Consider the following 17,383-nt stretch of genomic DNA (forward strand, 5'->3'; position numbering starts at 1 on the left):
GACAAGACCAAACCACACCATCAGTCAGCACCATCAGTTCTGACCTCTCCACTGTGTGTGATCCGTGGTCACCGAGCGTGTGCTAAGGATAAGAGATGCAAACTGCAGGAAGTGGTAATAAGTGTGGGAAAAAATGCACAGAGCATCATCAGTTTCATGGATGACTGGGCAGAAGGATCACAATTTTATTATTATTTTTCCCCCATTGTTTGGTTTTCAGACTCGTGGCTTCATTTGATGTTTTATAAGGCAAGAAAACAAATATGTGACTTAACAGAATACTGAAAAAATAAGTAATAAAAGTTTAATAAATGATAAATAATAAATATCATAATAGCCTCCAGTTACATTCCAGGGCTGGACTACATACGTAGAACTACATCCTAGTGAGACTTAAATATCTGACGTTGGTGTAGTTATCCTTTTTCCTCTTGTGGCTGTAAAGAGCTTCTTTAACTGAAGCGTGTTCACTAAGCTGAAAGCTGAAGTTTTGTCATGACTGGTGATGTTTTGAATATATTTGGACTTAAAAACATTTTTTCCACCCTATTCCAATGATAATCAACACTCTTTGTGTCCTTTGGGCTCCTCAGAGCGCAGTCCCAAGTGTCCTTGAATTCCCAGAAGAGAGGTGGCGTGACAAATCTGTAACCAGAACGAAACCGTGATTCAAACGTCCGCACTATCATATTCATTTCACTGTGATATGGATCTGTTGATGCCTGGTTAAAGTGTGCTGGTTTGGTCTTTCCCAAATTGTTCTAGTTCAAATGAACACCCGATTAATGGAAGTTCATTTTTTGTTCATAAGCTAATCACAAAGTAGAAATCTTTTTTTCACTTTCGTCCTATTTAAAGAAAAACTGAGCCTATCTGTGGTTTTAGAGAAATGTTACACACCCGAAGATCATGTAGCATTTTTATTTCTTCAATGACCCAAGTTTCCAAACAGCCTGTTTCCTACTCAAACACTGAGGAGTGTTTGAGTAGGAAAATATGAGCGTCCATGGCTGGATTACTGAGACGACCCAGCAGGGACACATGAGACTAAACCAGACGCTTTCATACATGTGTCGTAGCCCTGAAATGTTTTAGACGTTACCTTGTCTGATTCGGTCCATTGGGGTCAATAACCTGCGCCTTTCTAAAACAAATACACGAGAACGGAGGAGCTTTGTTTGCTCTGCTTTCTGCACACAAACTTAAACCGAACATATTCCCACAAATGAGAACACGTCTGAAGCAGATTACTTCCTGGTGTGCAGGGAGGACATAGTCCAGGGTTCATGTGTAAACTTGATGGCTGAGTTTCTCACACATGGATTAATCAAAGTCCCCGATCATGAGACTTTGTTCTTCAGAGATCATCACAGTAAGTTATTCTTATAATCTGGGAAACTTGCTGACTTTCAGATGAAAGCATAAAATATTCTGGAGTGTTGTTTTTCTTTCATCGTCGTTGTTGTTTGTTGATTTTCTTTCTTTCTGTTTATTTTCTTTCATAAAAGTATTTTTTCATTGTTTTTCAAAGTACCAGAAAACTTGCAGCTGAATATTTTTGGCTTTTTGAGGCTCTGTTGGTCTTATTCGAGTCGTAGATATGATGTGCATCAAATTACTAATTAGGAAGATGATTAATAATTGGATGCAGTCATAATTTTGTCTGTGAATGTCAGATTGTGCTACAGAAGGCAGTCTAAGACCCAAATATTATTATAATAAAGGGGGAAAAAAGAAGTAAATGAGAAATGGCTTTACACACCTCCTCAGTTACTTTGAGTTGTCATCACTCAGCCTCACAACAACCCAAAGTCTTTCTAAATCATATAGGAGGGAAACAAAAATAAAGGATGACAGTGCAATAAACTTCTACTTTGCTCATTAACTGTATTTCGTGGGGTTTGTTTTGTTATGTATACGGCGAGGAGCGCAGAGGGATGGACCTTCCCCGGTCTGAGTGAGATTAAGACTGAACAATAACTGAGCCTGAAGAAGATTTTCACACACATGCAGCTTGACCGTTAAGAATGTGTATTTGTGTGTCGTTTTGTTCGTGTCCTGTGTGCATATTTATATTGTGCCTTTAACCATCATCTGTCTGCTTAATCTCAAAGGGAAATATCTTTTTATGTTTGATACATGTATCTCTCCATTGTTATTCTCCAAAGTGTTATTTTACTTTATTTTTATCTCAATACTTTTTAAGTACTGTCGAGATTTTCTTTTGTTACTGAGTTTGACTTTTTTGACTTGATTGTTCTGTCTGCACTGCAACTGAAAGGTCTCGTAGAAAACTCCACATGCACTGCGGCTCAGTGTTTAAAGAAATTTAAGGTTTGGCGTTCAGATGTTTTCCTCCTTTTGACGAGGAGATTTTTTTTTCTTTTGCTGTGAAACATTTAGCATCGCTTAGACAATCACAATCCCTGATGTTTGGTGTTTTTATTTTTTATGGCAGGTCAGAAGGTGAAAGCAGCTGTAACAAAGCGTGCTCGTTCTGTCGTTCAGTTACTACCTTAGTGAATCCAAGGGACAACGAGCAGTCCTCAAACAGAAAACTGAGACCTTTGCATCTGTTCAGCTTATTGAATGTTTATTTCTTTACTTTGTCTGCATGTCACGCCTGTTTTGAAGTATATTATCATGGCCGTACATAATGACCATGAAATGTTTAAGGGACTATAATCTTAGATTTTCTTTTTTTCATGCCAAATATTGCTGTTATTCAAAAGCTGTTTATTTTATATATATTTCATCTCATTTTCAGACATGTGAGGCTGTTTGCGGTCACATAGAGAGCCTGAAAACTCAACACTATCATAATAATCAATGCTAATTATTTAATGACAGTAATCACTATTTCCTCCCAACAGCCCTGTAAGGTTTTCCTGTGTAAGACAATATAATGTAAATACATTTTAAAGGTTTCAGACTCAAGTCTGTGCGTGTGTGTTTTTTTATTTATTTAAATGAGGGAAAATTAAAAGGAAATGTATTTGCAAATATAGACCAGTAGACCGTAGATTATACAAGTAGTAATAACATTTAGATTAAATATAACCCAAAAGTTAGATTCCAGTGTAGCCAGCTTTCCATTGAGAACAGGAAGCAGATTTTTTGTTTTCTCTATTACAAGATTAATCCAGATGTACCAGCCATTGCTCACTTGGGTCCACACAAGCCAAAGAGATGCTTTACTGACGTTTAAAATAAATACTAATACAGTTTGGCCAATAATATGAGAAAAAGACAATTTTTGTAGTTTTGCTTCTTTACACCAACACGGTGACTTGATTCCAACAAAGAACAAATATTAAATTAAAGGAATTACAGCTTCCTTCAGTTAGGAAGATGTAGAAGCTGCGAAATGCTCCTGAGGAAAATTATATCTGGAATATGTTGCCACAGACTTCAACTAAGCAAAATAAAAGCAAATAAAATAAAGCTTAAGTGTAGCATGAATGTGAAACAGTCTTTTAAACATTTACTTGAATCAGCGTGTTATTCACATTCAATCAAGGTCTAAACTAATGTTTTAATACTGATGACCTGATAATTGGTTGAGAAAAAAGAGGATGCGTCTATCGTGGATGCTAATGTGGTGGAGTACAAATACCCGGGCATCCACACTGCCAACAGGAAGAACTGGAAGACCACCGCAGAGTATGCAATAATAATAGTAATGATAATAATAATGTAAAAATAAATAGATTTGTAGAACAGTTTTTAAACCACATAGTTGCAAAGAGTTTCACAGTTTGGATGAAACACACTGATGTGTGCTCATGCCCCAACACACAAAATACAGTGTTATATATACACTTCCATAAAGTCCTTTATCTCATCATTAGATTAGGTGCTTTAGTGCAGCTGCTACGGGGCAGTTATGTCTTCTGATGCATGACTATGGAGGTAGTAAGTCTGCGCACATTAAAATCATCATCATCAACACACTGAACTTTTTTTTGCTTCTAATAGACTTTCATGCAGACTGGTGCTGTGCTACAAGTGAAGTGATCTAAATTATTTCTGAAACAACTTAGTTGTTTTTTAGTACCTTAAAATTAGAGAACGCATTTTTTGTAGGGCATGCTCAGAAGTGTTCTTTAAAATTCTATATGGTTTACATACTTATTGTATATATATCACAGAATCTCTGAAAAATCTTTCAATGACAATAAAACCTCGGATTTATTGTGTTTTAATGTAATAACAAGGAAATAAAATACAGTGTAAATAAATCAAAGGTTGTACAAAGATTACAGTCAGTAATCCAAATTCTAATGACTTTTAAAATATTCTAATTAAAATAATCATACTATAAATATTTCATGCAAAACTTATTGCTTAATAACATGCATCATTCTCTGCATTTACAAGTGCATCTATTTAACCCATTATTAGACAGTTTGCTGGGAGTAAGGGCGCCCTCCGTTTGCGAGGTGCGCCTGCTGCTTGCGGCACAGGGAGGAGAGGGCGGGGCGGCGGGGGATTCTCCAGCTGGCTGGAGCAGCATCTAATAACCAACTCCCAAAATAAAACAAAATAAAATCAAACCAACAAACACGAAAACACCAGACATTATGATACAGACTTATAATTTGCACCGATGTTTTTTCGAAATTCTATAAAGTTAGCACGAGAGCCCTCGGTGCGCCTGCTTGCTGCTGAAGTCAAAGTGTCATGGCCCTGTGCCTCCCCGGCTAGCCCAGTCTGGCTACAAGTGTTTTTTTGCCTCTTTTGTCCCTCCTCTCTTCCCTCTCGCGCTCAGCGCACCACCGGGGCGGAGTTCTCTGTGAGCTCCTGCCCCTGGCTCCCGCAAATCTCTTGTGATCAGCTCTCACTCTGGCTCGGTACTTAAGGAGGTGGCTGAAGGTGCCTTGTCGCTGGATTAAAAATGGTGGTGCCGTGGTAATTTTACCTCCTCACTACGTACGACTCTGGATACTGTAGCTCCTGTGAAAACTAAGGCCTCAAATCCGAAGTACCTGACTCCGTGGTATAATTCTCAAACACGTAGCCTAAAGCAGATAACTCGTAAGCTGGAGAGGAAATGGCGTGTCACAAATTTAGAGGATCATCATTTAGCCTGGAGAAATAGTTTGCTGCTATATAAGAAAGCCCTCCACAAAGCCAGAACATCTTACTATTCGTCACTGATTGAAGAAAATAAGAACAACCCCAGGTTTCTCTTCAGCACTGTAGCCAGGCTGACAAAAACTCAGAGCTCTACTGAGCCAACAATCCCTTTAACGTTAACTAGTAATGACTTCATGAACTTCTTCACAAATAAAATTTTTATCATTAGAGAAAAAATTACCAATAATCATCCCACAGATGTAATATTATCTACAGCTACTTTTAGTACCATCGATGTTAAGTTAGACTCTTTTTCTCCAATTGATCTTTCTGAGTTAACTTCAATAATTAATTCCTCCAAACCATCAACATGTCTTTTAGACCCCATTCCTACAAAACTGCTCAAAGAAGTCCTGCCATTAATTAATTCTTCGATCTTAAATATGATCAACCTATCTCTAATAATCGGCTATGTACCACAGGCCTTCAAGGTGGCTGTAGTTAAACCTTTACTTAAAAAGCCATCTCTAGACCCAGCAGTCTTAGCTAATTATAGGCCAATCTCCAACCTTCCTTTCATATCAAAAATCCTTGAAAGAGTAGTTGTCAAACAGCTAACAGATCATCTGCAGAGGAATGGCTTATTTGAAGAGTTTCAGTCAGGTTTCAGAGCTCATCACAGCACAGAAACAGCTTTAGTGAAGGTTACAAATGATCTTCTTATGGCCTCTGACAGTGGACTCATCTCTGTGCTTGTCCTGCTAGACCTCAGTGCAGCGTTTGATACTGCTGACCATAATATCCTATTAGAGCGATTAGAGCACGCTGTAGGTATTACAGGTACTGTACTGCAGTGGTTTGTATCATATCTATCTAATAGACTCCAATTTATTCAAGTAAATGGAGAGTCGTCTTCACACACTAAGGTCAATTATGGTGTTCCACAGGGTTCAGTGCTAGGACCAATTCTGTTTACATTATACATGCTTCCCTTAGGCAGCATGTATAATGCTGTATATTAGGCAGAAGACATAGCATAAATTTTCACTGCTATGCAGATGACACGCAGCTCTATCTATCCATGAAGCCAGGTAACACAGACCAATTAGTTAAACTGCAGGAATGTCTTAAAGACATAAAGACCTGGATGGCCGCTAACTTTCTGCTTCTTAATTCAGATAAAACTGAGGTTATTGTACTCGGCCCTGAAAATCTTAGAAATATGGTATCTAAGCAGATTCTTACTCTGGATGGCATTACCTTGGCCTCCAGTAATGCTGTGAGGAACCTTGGAGTCATTTTTTACCGGGACATGTCCTTCAACGCACATATTAAACAAATATGTAAGACTGCTTTCTTCCATTTGCGCAACATCTCTAAAATTAGAAATATCCTGTCTCAGAGTGACGCTGAAAAACTAGTTCATGCATTTATTACTTCCAGGCTGGACTACTGTAATTCATTATTATCAGGCTGTCCTAAAAACTCCCTGAAAAGCCGTCAGCTGATCCAAAATGCTGCAGCAAGAGTACTGACAGGGACTAGAAAGAGAGAGCATATTTCTCCTGTTTTGGCTTCCCTTCATTGGCTTCCTGTTAAATCCAGAATTGAATTCAAAATCCTGCTCCTCACATACAAGGTCTTAAATAATCAGGCCCCATCTTATCTTAATGACCTTGTAGTACCATATCACCCTATTAGAGCACTTCGCTCTCGCTCTGCAGGCTTACTTGTTGTTCCTAGAGTATTTAAAAGTAGAATGGGAGGGAGAGCCTTCAGTTTTCAGGCCCCTCTTCTGTGGAACCAGCTTCCAGTTTGGATTCGGGAGACAGACACTATCTCTACTTTCAAGATTAGGCTTAAAACTTTCCTTTTTGCTAAAGCATATAGTTAAGGCTGGACCAGGTGACCCTGAATCCTCCCTTAGTTATGCTGCAATAGACGGGGATTCCCATGATGCATTGAGTTTTTCCTTTCCAGTCACCTTTCTCACTCACTATGTGTTAATAGACCTCTCTGCATCAAATCATATCTGTTATTAATCTCTGTCTCTCTTCCACAGCATGTCTTTCATCCTGTTTTCCTTCTTTCACCCCAACCGATCGCAGCAGATGGCCGCCCCTCCCTGAGCCTGGTTCTGCCGGAGGTTTCTTCCTGTTAAAAGGGAGTTTTTCCTTCCCACTGTCGCCAAAGTGCTTGCTCATAGGGGGTCATATGATTGTTGGGTTTTTCTCTGTATTTATTATTGTGCTATCTACTGTACAATATAAAGCGCCTTGAGGTGACTTTTGTTGTGATTTGGCGCTATATAAATAAAATTGAATTGAATTGAATTGGATTATTGTGTAACTCTTGTTAGTGTTCCGCCGATTCTCTAGCCTCTTCGTGTAACTTTTGCAAATTATTCTCATATCACTCTCTTGTCTCTGTGTTAGATTCAACCGCCTGCCTGAGGACTACCTACCCCTGCTTAGTTGTGAGCGGGTGAGTCGGCCTGGTGCGAGCTGTGAGGAGGAGTTGGTGTGTTTTCCCTATACTGCCCTCGAGATCCTTGGAACCCCTGGACCCGTCCCCGCACTTGTAGATATTGCACTTGGTGACTGTGGAAGGAATAAACTGCCTACTCTTGTGATTTCAGTTTGCACTAGTCCTTTCTGCGTGTGTGACACAAAGTAAACTTTATTGTCATCTCTGCTACATACAGTACTGTTTGTAGCAGGCTCCTGTTACAGCAGTGCAAGTAAACAAACAATATATTTAAGAAGAGTAAGAAAATAAATATACACTTTAGGACTGGGGGTAAAGGGATCAATAACAATTTAAAATTTATAATTTAAAGTTCGATGATTTAAAGTCTCACACACAACCCGTCGAAAGGGGAGGGGGCAGCTGCTTCCAAATAGAGCGCATTTCATTCATAATGTTATAAATCCAAGCCCATTATGTATTCATGTTTTGAATCCTGGGTTGTGTGAAATCCCAAAAATAAACCTTAGACAAAGTCAATCTGTGAACTAAGGCAGCGGTCCCCAACCCCCGGGCCTCGGACGGGTACCGGTCCGTGAGTCGTTTGGTACCAGGCCGCGAGAGTTGAGGCTCAGGTGTGAAATGTATGGTTTTCAGGGTTTTTATCGGTTTTCAACGTTATTTTGTTATCGTTTTTATCGTTAACTCGGTTTTCCTGGGTCTTTTCACGTGTGTTATGAATAAATCTTCTTTTTTTCGGTACCGGCACTAGTTTTATTTTGTTGTATTCATCCGCGACACCTTATTGCCGGTCCGTGAAAATATTGTCGGGCATAAACCGGTCCGTGGCGCAAAAAAGGTTGGGGACCACTGAACTAAGGTGTAGGTCTATTAGGTTATGCTGTGGCAATTCTCGAGTCGGGAGATAGGTGTTATTACTGGAGTGCAAAATTAAAACCAATGGAAGATGGACAAGAAAAGTTCAAAGCCATCAGGTCCTCAATTTAGAAAAAAGAGAAAAGAAGAGAAGGAGAAATTAGCAAAAGATACAGGTAAGCAGATGTGTCATTGGATAATGGCAGGTCATCCTGAAACAATCAGAATCAGAATACTTTATTAACCCCTAAGGAAATTATGTGGATTACAGTTGCTCCAAGAAGAAATGGTAAAAATAGCAACAGTAACAGACTAAACTCAAAACAATACATTATGTTACAGATTTTAATATTAATTAGTCAGTGTCAATTGTTGATTTGTCCTATTCTCATTGTATGACGAATTATGATGGCTGTTTGGTAGCTGTTTGCATACTATGCATACTCTCTCTCTCTTCATATGTGTGTGTGTTTCTTGGGTGAAAATCAGTATGGTTCCGACAACAGTTTTATGTTTATGTACAATCCTTAATATGTTTTATGTGTTTGTTTGTGTTTGTGTGTGTGTGTGTGTGTGGGTGGGGGGGGGGGGAGTGTTCGCCCAGGGCGCCAAACAGGCTAGGACCGCCACTGGTCACAAAGCATTTTTCATGAAATACTGTTGTGTCAACAAATCGTACAGATGGTAAAAAACTTGTGGAGTCCAATTTTCACTTGTTCTTTTTTTATGTTTAAGTCTACAATTTGTGTAACAGTCAGTTCAGCATCTTTACTCACTTTCACTCACTTTCTCAATCACAGACAAAATCAATGAACATTTATAAAAGCAAGATAAAGCTGCTTTAGTTATGATTTGCAAAGAAACCAGTTTGGTCATTTTCTATAAGTTTGTAGTTTCTTTAACTCAATACATTTCACCCAGACTTTTAATGGCATCATATTTAGAGACTGTTTTCCACTGATGAGGAATCTCTCGTCTGCCCTGGAATTTAAAGTTATAGTGCCTCTCGAGTTCATGCTGAAATCGACACACAAACCATTTCCAGTATGCCAGATTAGATCCATTAGGGGTGATTCTCCAGGTACAATACTGTGAGCCAGCACTTTTGTACTGTTTACACGGAATGGACTTCCCTGAGTAATGATGAGGGTAAAACCAGTAATTACTTGAAACCAGTTCTGCACAGAAGTGCATGCCAAACTCGCCTGTATGTCTCCAGTGCTCCTCACTGATCACGGAGGGACGATGAAAAGGAGTGCTGTGGTCATAAGGACCGTGATCTTTCATGGTGTTCGTACAAACAGCTGCACAGAATGGACACTTTACCCAGCAGCAGTTACAAAGCTGATCTATGAGGATTTCATCAGCCCTCAGTCTGAATTCCTTCAGCTTATCCAGGGAGAGGCTGCTCATCTGCTCAGTGATGGATATAACTCCTTTTTTAATCTCTTCATTGAGGAAATACAAATCATTTATGTCACTGAAGTTTTCAAAACAAATGTTGTCAAATTTCAGCTCATGCTTTAGGACATTAGAAAATTCCTTCATCCACATGTCTGTGTTTCCTCTCTGATTTTTGACCTTTTGTGTTGCAGTAAATAAAGCCTGACTCAAGGTTGTTTTGATGTCATCAACATTTTTCTTGAGTACATTCACAGCTACATCTGTGTGATCTTTGAAGATGTGCTTCTCAACCTCTGTTTTGATGAAAGCTTCTGTTTGTCTCCTTGGATCTGTGATGTACAGGATGAAATCGTCAAAGTCTTCTTTCTCAGCGAGCGACTTCAACATATGTTTCTCCAAGTTCAGTCTGTTCCCATTGAATGCTGGGAAATTACACCTCATCTTTCCAGCGAGATCAATGGCAGTCTTGTTACAGACAGCCTCAAGAGTGGACGCTTTCAGCTTCTCACAGATCAGTTCTCCAAGCACAACAGCAGATGAGTTTTCTTTACAAAAGCTTCTAAAAGTTGTGTAATACTGTGTTTTCTTGCTTTCTAAATAAGTGAGTGGATCATTATTCATTTTAGATTTCTTGTGTGACTCCTCAAGCCAACTTTCTGCTCTGTAGAACACATACAGCAAGAGATCAACTCTAAATTCTTTCCTCAAGGTGTATTTCTTCTCTGACTGAAATTTCTGGAATTCTATTTTTACGTGATTGGCCATTTCACACAAATAAGTTGTTGAGTAGCCTCTTGTAACTACAGGTTTGCTTTTGATTGCATCAAGTGAGTCTTTTTCAGCTTTGCTAATGAGCCAACGGATCTGTTGTTGCTCTTCATAAGAGAAAGCACCAAGTGATGTGTATTTTTGATAAATATTAGCTAATGTTCTGAGATATTTTTGTCCACTTGTAATGATATAATCCCAATAATCACCAAGCGTTAATATTTTCTTGTATCTGCCACTTCTTTTACATTTATCTATGAGAGCTGGCTCAAAACCAAGTTCTTTTAGGATTATAAACTGATCTTTTTCCAAGTTAATTTCTTCAGCAGGTTTTATATCTGCTGTTAATTCAGTAACCCAGCCACTCCAAAAAGAGCTGAACTGTCGTTGAAGCTCTTCTTCATCTTTGGCTTTATCCTTCAGTTTCTGAGCGAGCTCTTTGCTCTTCTGTAGCAGTTTGTTCTCAAACTCTGATTTCTTATCATCAATGATTTTACGAGCTTTCCTCTGTTGGATAACTCCATGCAGTTTTCTTTTCACTTTGTTCACCTGTTCATCATGAAACTCTTTAATTTTGATTTCAAATCGTCCTCTCCACTGAGTCAAGATCTCTCTGTCTTTGTCATCCTCAAAGTACTTTGTCATTTCTTTTATGACTTCTTCATATGCTTTCCTTATTTCTTTAAAAATATAAGATTGTTCAACCTCATCAAGTTTTCCATTTTCAATTCTGTTATGAAGTTGGTTTTCAATGGTCAACATGTTGCTTCTCAGGGTCCAGGTCCAGTTCCCATACTGGACTTCCAGTTTTCTGTACACTGCAATTTCAAGTGTGTTTTTAAAACTGAAAACAAAACTTTCAGTCAGCAGTGCAGTCCACAGGTCCTGGATGTTTGTTTTGAACTGTGAAAGAGTGATCCCAGCAGACTTTGCAGCTTTAGAGAGGATGGTGTTCTTCACTTCCTGGATGCTCTCACTGTAACCTGGATTTGGAGGAGCCATGGGTGGACTGCCCTCCCATAGCTGGGCACAGTATTTCACATCTTTCTGAACATCAAATTCAATGACATCACTGAAGCACTCTGCATTACAAACTTCCTCTTTGGCTGCTAGTTTGGCCATCAGGTCCAGTTTTTCCTGCAGGCGTCTCTTTCCATCCATGTTTTTCTCTGCTGCTGCAACATCTGTGACATTCTGGTGAACAAACACACAACTGGGAGAAAGTTTCACTTCCTTCATCCTCATGAAAGCCTGAACAACAATCTGCAGAATGTCTTGCATCTCACATGGATTATCTCCAAAGATGTTGATCAGTGTCAGGTTTCCCAGACCAACAACAAATGTTGCCAGTTCATTGTCATGATGAAGAGTGTTGTTACCTTCTAACTCAAGAGCACGCAGTCCTTCAGTGTCCACCACTAGAACATAGTCAAACTTCAAGTCTTTCTTCATCTCCTCTGATACTTTGAGCAGCTGCATGAAGGCACCTTTGGTGCACCTGCCAGCACTCACTGCAAACTGCAGCCCAAACATGGTGTTCAGCATTGTTGATTTTCCACTGCTTTGTAGGCCCAAAACTGACAACACAAAAACTCTCTGGTCCCCCAGTTTGTTGATGACTTCTTCTAAAAGACTGGAGATCCATGTTAAAGGCACATGACCTGCATCACCATCCATCAGCTCCATCGGGTGTCCTGATATCATCAGCTGTGCAGCCAGCTCAGGGTATTCAGACCAGTCAGTGTGTCTGCTCTCTCTGTGTGTTGTTTTATGGGCTTCATAGATCTGTCCCATTTCTCTGAAGATGTGCTCCAAACGAAAAGTTGCAGACTGAAGTTTTTTTGATATGTCATCAAGCTCAGTTTGTGTTTTTGATAACAGATCTGCTTTGTCATGTTTGTTCTTCAAAGCCAAGACCTCAGACCACTTTTCACCATAACTTTGGAGAATTGAAGAAAGACCATCAGTGGAGAGGTCATCTATGAAGATCTGAGTCCATTTTAGGAAATACTCTCTGACTGTTGGTGGCAATGATGAGAGACTTCCAGTGAACAACTCCATCAGGTTACTGCAGGAAGCAGCACATTGTTTCTGACGTATGTTCATCAGTTCTTGTTGCTTTATACTTTTCTCCATTTCAATGTTTCCTCTGAGATGAAACAGTTCTCTGTGTATTTTGCTCCACTGATGCCACAGTTGGCCTTGACAAGGAAGAAATTCATCTTTGATCTTTGAGACATCCATGTTATCCTTTTTAAGCAGATTGATTATTTCCATAGCAGCAGATTTCCCTCTTTGACAGGCTGGGTCAGTTTCATCCACTCTGATTCCAGAGAGCTCAGCCATGGTTTCAAGCTGGAAGGATGGTTTCAAGATGGGACCATTGAGAGAAGACAAAACCTCTCTGATGATCTTTTTTAGCTGTTCAGATACATCTGAGTGATTTTTAGCTTTAAGGCCTATTGTGTACTTCCCATTTTTTATCTTGACAACATCACGATTGTCATCAACAGTTAAACAAATGAGAGGTTTATGAGACTTAAAATGAGAAGAAATAAGTGATCGACTTTCTTCATTGCATGGCAGAGATTCAAAAACAAAAATATTGATGGAGGATTTTTGAATCAGTATGTCACGCTGTTTTTCCGTCAACAGAGCATCACCATGAAGATTACAAAAGGCAATGCAGTCATTGAAGGCATCACTGGGTTTTCCAGCAGGGCAGCAGTGTTGGTCAAGTTACTTGAAAAAAGTAATCAGTTACTTATTACTGATTACTTCCCCCAAAAAGTAATCCCGTTACTTTACTGATTACTTATTTTCAAAAGTAATCAATTACTTAGTTACTTAGTTACTTAGTTACTTTTTAAAAACACGATTTACAACCTGAATAGGTGATAAAGTGATAGATCTTTCAGCCCAATTCTACTTTTTCTGCATAATTCATCATACAAAATGTAATCAAATGGAAAAGTCTCTTTTTAAAACTTGTTTTATTAGTTTTAATCTTTTAACTTTATGCATCAAGCAAAATTAAATTATATGCAACATTCTCTGACTGGAAGAAATTTGTTTAACATTTAAACCTATTTTCTGCACATTCCAGCACATAAAATAAAATATTTTTTTATGTTTACACTCACTCTTTCAAATAGATGAAAGTAAAACACAGCAGAAAATAAATAAAATCAAAGACTCAGCGGTCCTGTTGCTCTATTTTCACCTGTAAAGCAGGACTGGGGTAGGCGGAGGAGGTTTACCCTGGTGCAGGTGTGCCGCGGCGGTCAGTGGAAGAATCCATGCGAGTTTCTCTGTGAATTTCACATTACGTCGTAGTACACTCGGTGCTTGCTTGGAAGTTTAGGGTTTTTTCGCTGTAAAAGAAGTTTTCTTCCCACGCACAACGGACACTAATGTTTTTGTCACTTTTTATGGAATCAAACTCAAAATAAGGTCAGTACTTCCACGCTTTAAACGCTGCATGCTACACTCTGTCCCGCACTCCATATATTATGATCTGCAGACAGCTGTTGTCACGAACGTCGCACTCGCCACGCCACTGTCATGAGACGCGCTCGCAAAAATCACGGTTTTAGTAACGCAGTAACGCAGGCGTTCCTACGTGAAAGTAACGGTAATCTAATTACCGTTTTTGCAATAGTAATCCCTTACATTACTCGTTACTTGAAAAAAGTAATCAGATTACAGTAACGCGTTACAAGTAACGCGTTACTGCCCATCTCTGCAGGGCAGTACCAGGCAATCTCTGCCACACCATCCATCAAACAGCAAGACTGGCTGTTTCCTTTAAAGTTTCTGTGGAAGAAGGTGTCGTGACGGTCATTGATCAAATTGTTCATCAGCTGAGATTTAGACACTGACAAAGAACCCAGGCGAAAAAATGACACCAAGGGTGTTTCAGCTTTGTAGACTGGAACACTCTTCATGGTGATGATTGTTGAGCCATCTTTGATTTGAGTTACCTTCCAGGTTTTTGTTATTTCTCTGAAAGTCCACAGAGGACACTCGATCTCCATTGTAACTGGATCAGGAACAAGCAAAGGTAAGGCATACTGACACTGAGAGAGTTTTGTAATCATCATCTGTTTCAGGAAGCTGTCTGAACAGTGAAATACTGCCATCTGAACGTCCATTGGATGTACAAGAGCATTCTCTTCCCTCTCTTTGTCATTTGTGTCTGCACTGGTTTTCAAGAAATACTCCAGATCATTGTAATCTATCTCAGTGTCATCAGACACTGTAGTCACCTCAGGACTGTCTGGTCTTACAGCAATATATCTGGCCCTGTAGTCCAACATTATCAAACTATGGAGAAAAGTATGAGCTAGATCTTTTTCAGATTTCACATGGTCCATGTGTTTCCCAGGTACATGTATTTGAAGAAAATTTGCTGGTGACAACTTCTGTTGAACTTTATCTTGAAGGTGAAGTCTCTCAAGCAGTGTCTCAGTTTCTGTCTGACTCGGCTTCTACAAATAAAGAGGTACTATATGTAATCAAATTTCATTGTCATGTGGCAGAACAGAGTAAATACTAATTTTGATCTTTTGAATAAACGTTTATTCTCCTACCTTCTTGTTTCCACTCGTGTAACCATCTGTGGTTTCTGCAGGACAGCATAAACCAGATTCAAATGCATTATACTCCATGCATGTTGCTGCAAATTATTTCAAAAACATTAACTCAGCTGTTTATATTTTTAAGATTTTTGTGTTACTGTATAATGAAAAATGTTACCGTTGTCATTAGTTTTGGATGATTCTAAAGATTTATCGCCTGGTTTTCTCTCCTGGTCATCAATGTGTTCAGCCACTGGACCACTCTGAAAGAGTAAATGCATTACCCTAAAATTTAGCTTATCAGGTCAATACCACTGACATATATAATAACAGATTGAAAAGGTCTTGCTTTGTATTTTAGTGAGAAGACAGTAAACTATTTTAGAAATGATTTGACTGACATTTATATACTATAACATATTTCTAGTCTTATCGACCACTCAAAGCAGTTCATCAACTGTATAACACCTGTGCTGAATTTTCTAATAACGTGTGTGATCGCAACCCTTAAGTCAGGGGTGTCAAACTCAAATACACGGTGGGCCAAAATTCAAAACTGGAACAAAGTCACGGGCTAACGTTAATATTTATTGAGAAAAAAAAATCTTCCTCCAGATATAAGAATGAATCTTTTCTTATGGACTCAAATAAGTTTTGCTGAAAAACTGAATATGGAACAAGCAAAGCTTAATACTAAACAATACATATATTAGTTGTATAATACCAGTAGGCCAGCTCTAATAGTAATTTGGTATGGCCTCGCGGGCCAAATGCAATTAGGCTGCGGGCCAGAGTTTTACACCTATGCCTTAAGTGGAGATATCATCTGAATTTGAGGAGCGGGACCACTCCTCCTTCACGCCCCCTCAGCCTATAACCCCCCCCCCTTCTCTAATACCTGCTGTTCTCATTTTCATGCGAACATGCCTCGTCGGTAATTCTAAGAGCTTGATTCCTACTCATCCTTCGGCTCATCACCATGGATCCAACGTCGCTCAGCCCATCGGACCAAGACCTCAGTCCATCTCCACCTGATTTTCCCCAGGCAGTTCGGGATCAACAAACTGATCTTTCTAGTGGAGCCACCACAGAGTGCCCAATTATAGCCGGCCCATCCGGCACACCTTCCAGCAGCCGTCCTCGATGCACAGCCATCAGGTCTGCCATTCGCATTCCCCGAAACTCCTCTCTCTGCTCCATTCAACAATACAGTGGCTTCGGTCGCTTCCCCTTCCCCACAAAACTACAACCTCCGAAATACTACTAGAGGACGATCCCCTCCCAGTAAAAGCTCTGGGCAGAGCTCCACTCTGGATCGCCCTGAGGCCCTGAGGCGCGTCTCCAGCCCTGCGGAAACACGATCCATTTCAGCGTTCAACACCGAGGTTGCGCCACCGTTCCCACGTGAGGTCTCCCGAAAATTCTTTGCCGATGAAGATCCCCAACTGGACCGTTGCTCGTCTCCAACGAGTTCTGAAAGAGAGAGGCATTCACGTTCGTCGATCCGATAACAAGGCTAAATTATTCTGTTTCTTCTTAACACCTCAGCGCTCCCGCTCTCATTCACCGAACAGAGTTAATATTCTTCCGGGCTCAAATAAAGCTAGTGCCTCCATTAACAACACTTCCTTGCTTCTTGTGACACTCATCTAGGGTTGCCAGTTATGCGTGCTCCAATCCCCCCTTCGCAACTCGCCCCAACAAACCCTCTCGACACTGAGTTGCCAGGCCCTCTGCCACATATTCCTCCATTGCTAAACTCTGCCGCTAACCTCGGCACCGGGATGCCAGGTTTTCAGCCACCTTTTCCTCTTCTGCTAAACACTACAGGTAACCTCAGCACCGGGATGCTAGGTTCTCAGCCACTCATTCGTCCTCTGATAAACACCACAGCTAACCTCGGCACCGGGTTGCCAGGTCCTCTCACCTTCGCTCCTTCCCACCGTAATTCAGCTAACTTTCCTACAACCAGCCGTCTGACCGTTCATCCTTCCAACCCAGCAGCCTTTCTTCCTCCCATCGGTGAAGTTCAGAGCTGCACCTGACCTAGCCTTTTCGCCCAGGCTCCATTTCTTCAAGCTAACACTGCCCAGTTTTCGTTGGCCACGGCAATTCCTCCTCCCAACCACTGACTGTAGAAAAGATGGACGACGCAACAGCACCCCAAAAATGAAGCTCTATCGCCCCCTGGTGTCTGGCTGCAGTATAGG

General features: G+C 40.2%; 1 protein-coding gene across 1 annotated transcript; it reads right to left on the reverse strand.

Annotated features, from left to right (window-relative positions):
* Positions 1-9,324: 9,324 nt before the first annotated feature.
* Positions 9,325-16,925, reverse strand: LOC116312128 (interferon-induced very large GTPase 1-like). The gene is made up of 5 exons (XM_039605312.1): positions 16,880-16,925; positions 16,424-16,646; positions 14,577-14,635; positions 14,350-14,470; positions 9,325-12,532 (listed from the first exon to the last, which is right to left on the reverse strand). The coding sequence occupies exons 1-5, from the start codon at positions 16,923-16,925 to the stop codon at positions 9,325-9,327; spliced, it is 3,657 nt and encodes a 1,218-aa protein (XP_039461246.1).
* Positions 16,926-17,383: the final 458 nt, after the last annotated feature.

The sequence above is a fragment of the Oreochromis aureus genome, linkage group 22 (assembly GCF_013358895.1).
Source record: "Oreochromis aureus strain Israel breed Guangdong linkage group 22, ZZ_aureus, whole genome shotgun sequence".
In the NCBI taxonomy this organism is placed as follows: Eukaryota; Metazoa; Chordata; class Actinopteri; order Cichliformes; family Cichlidae; genus Oreochromis; species Oreochromis aureus.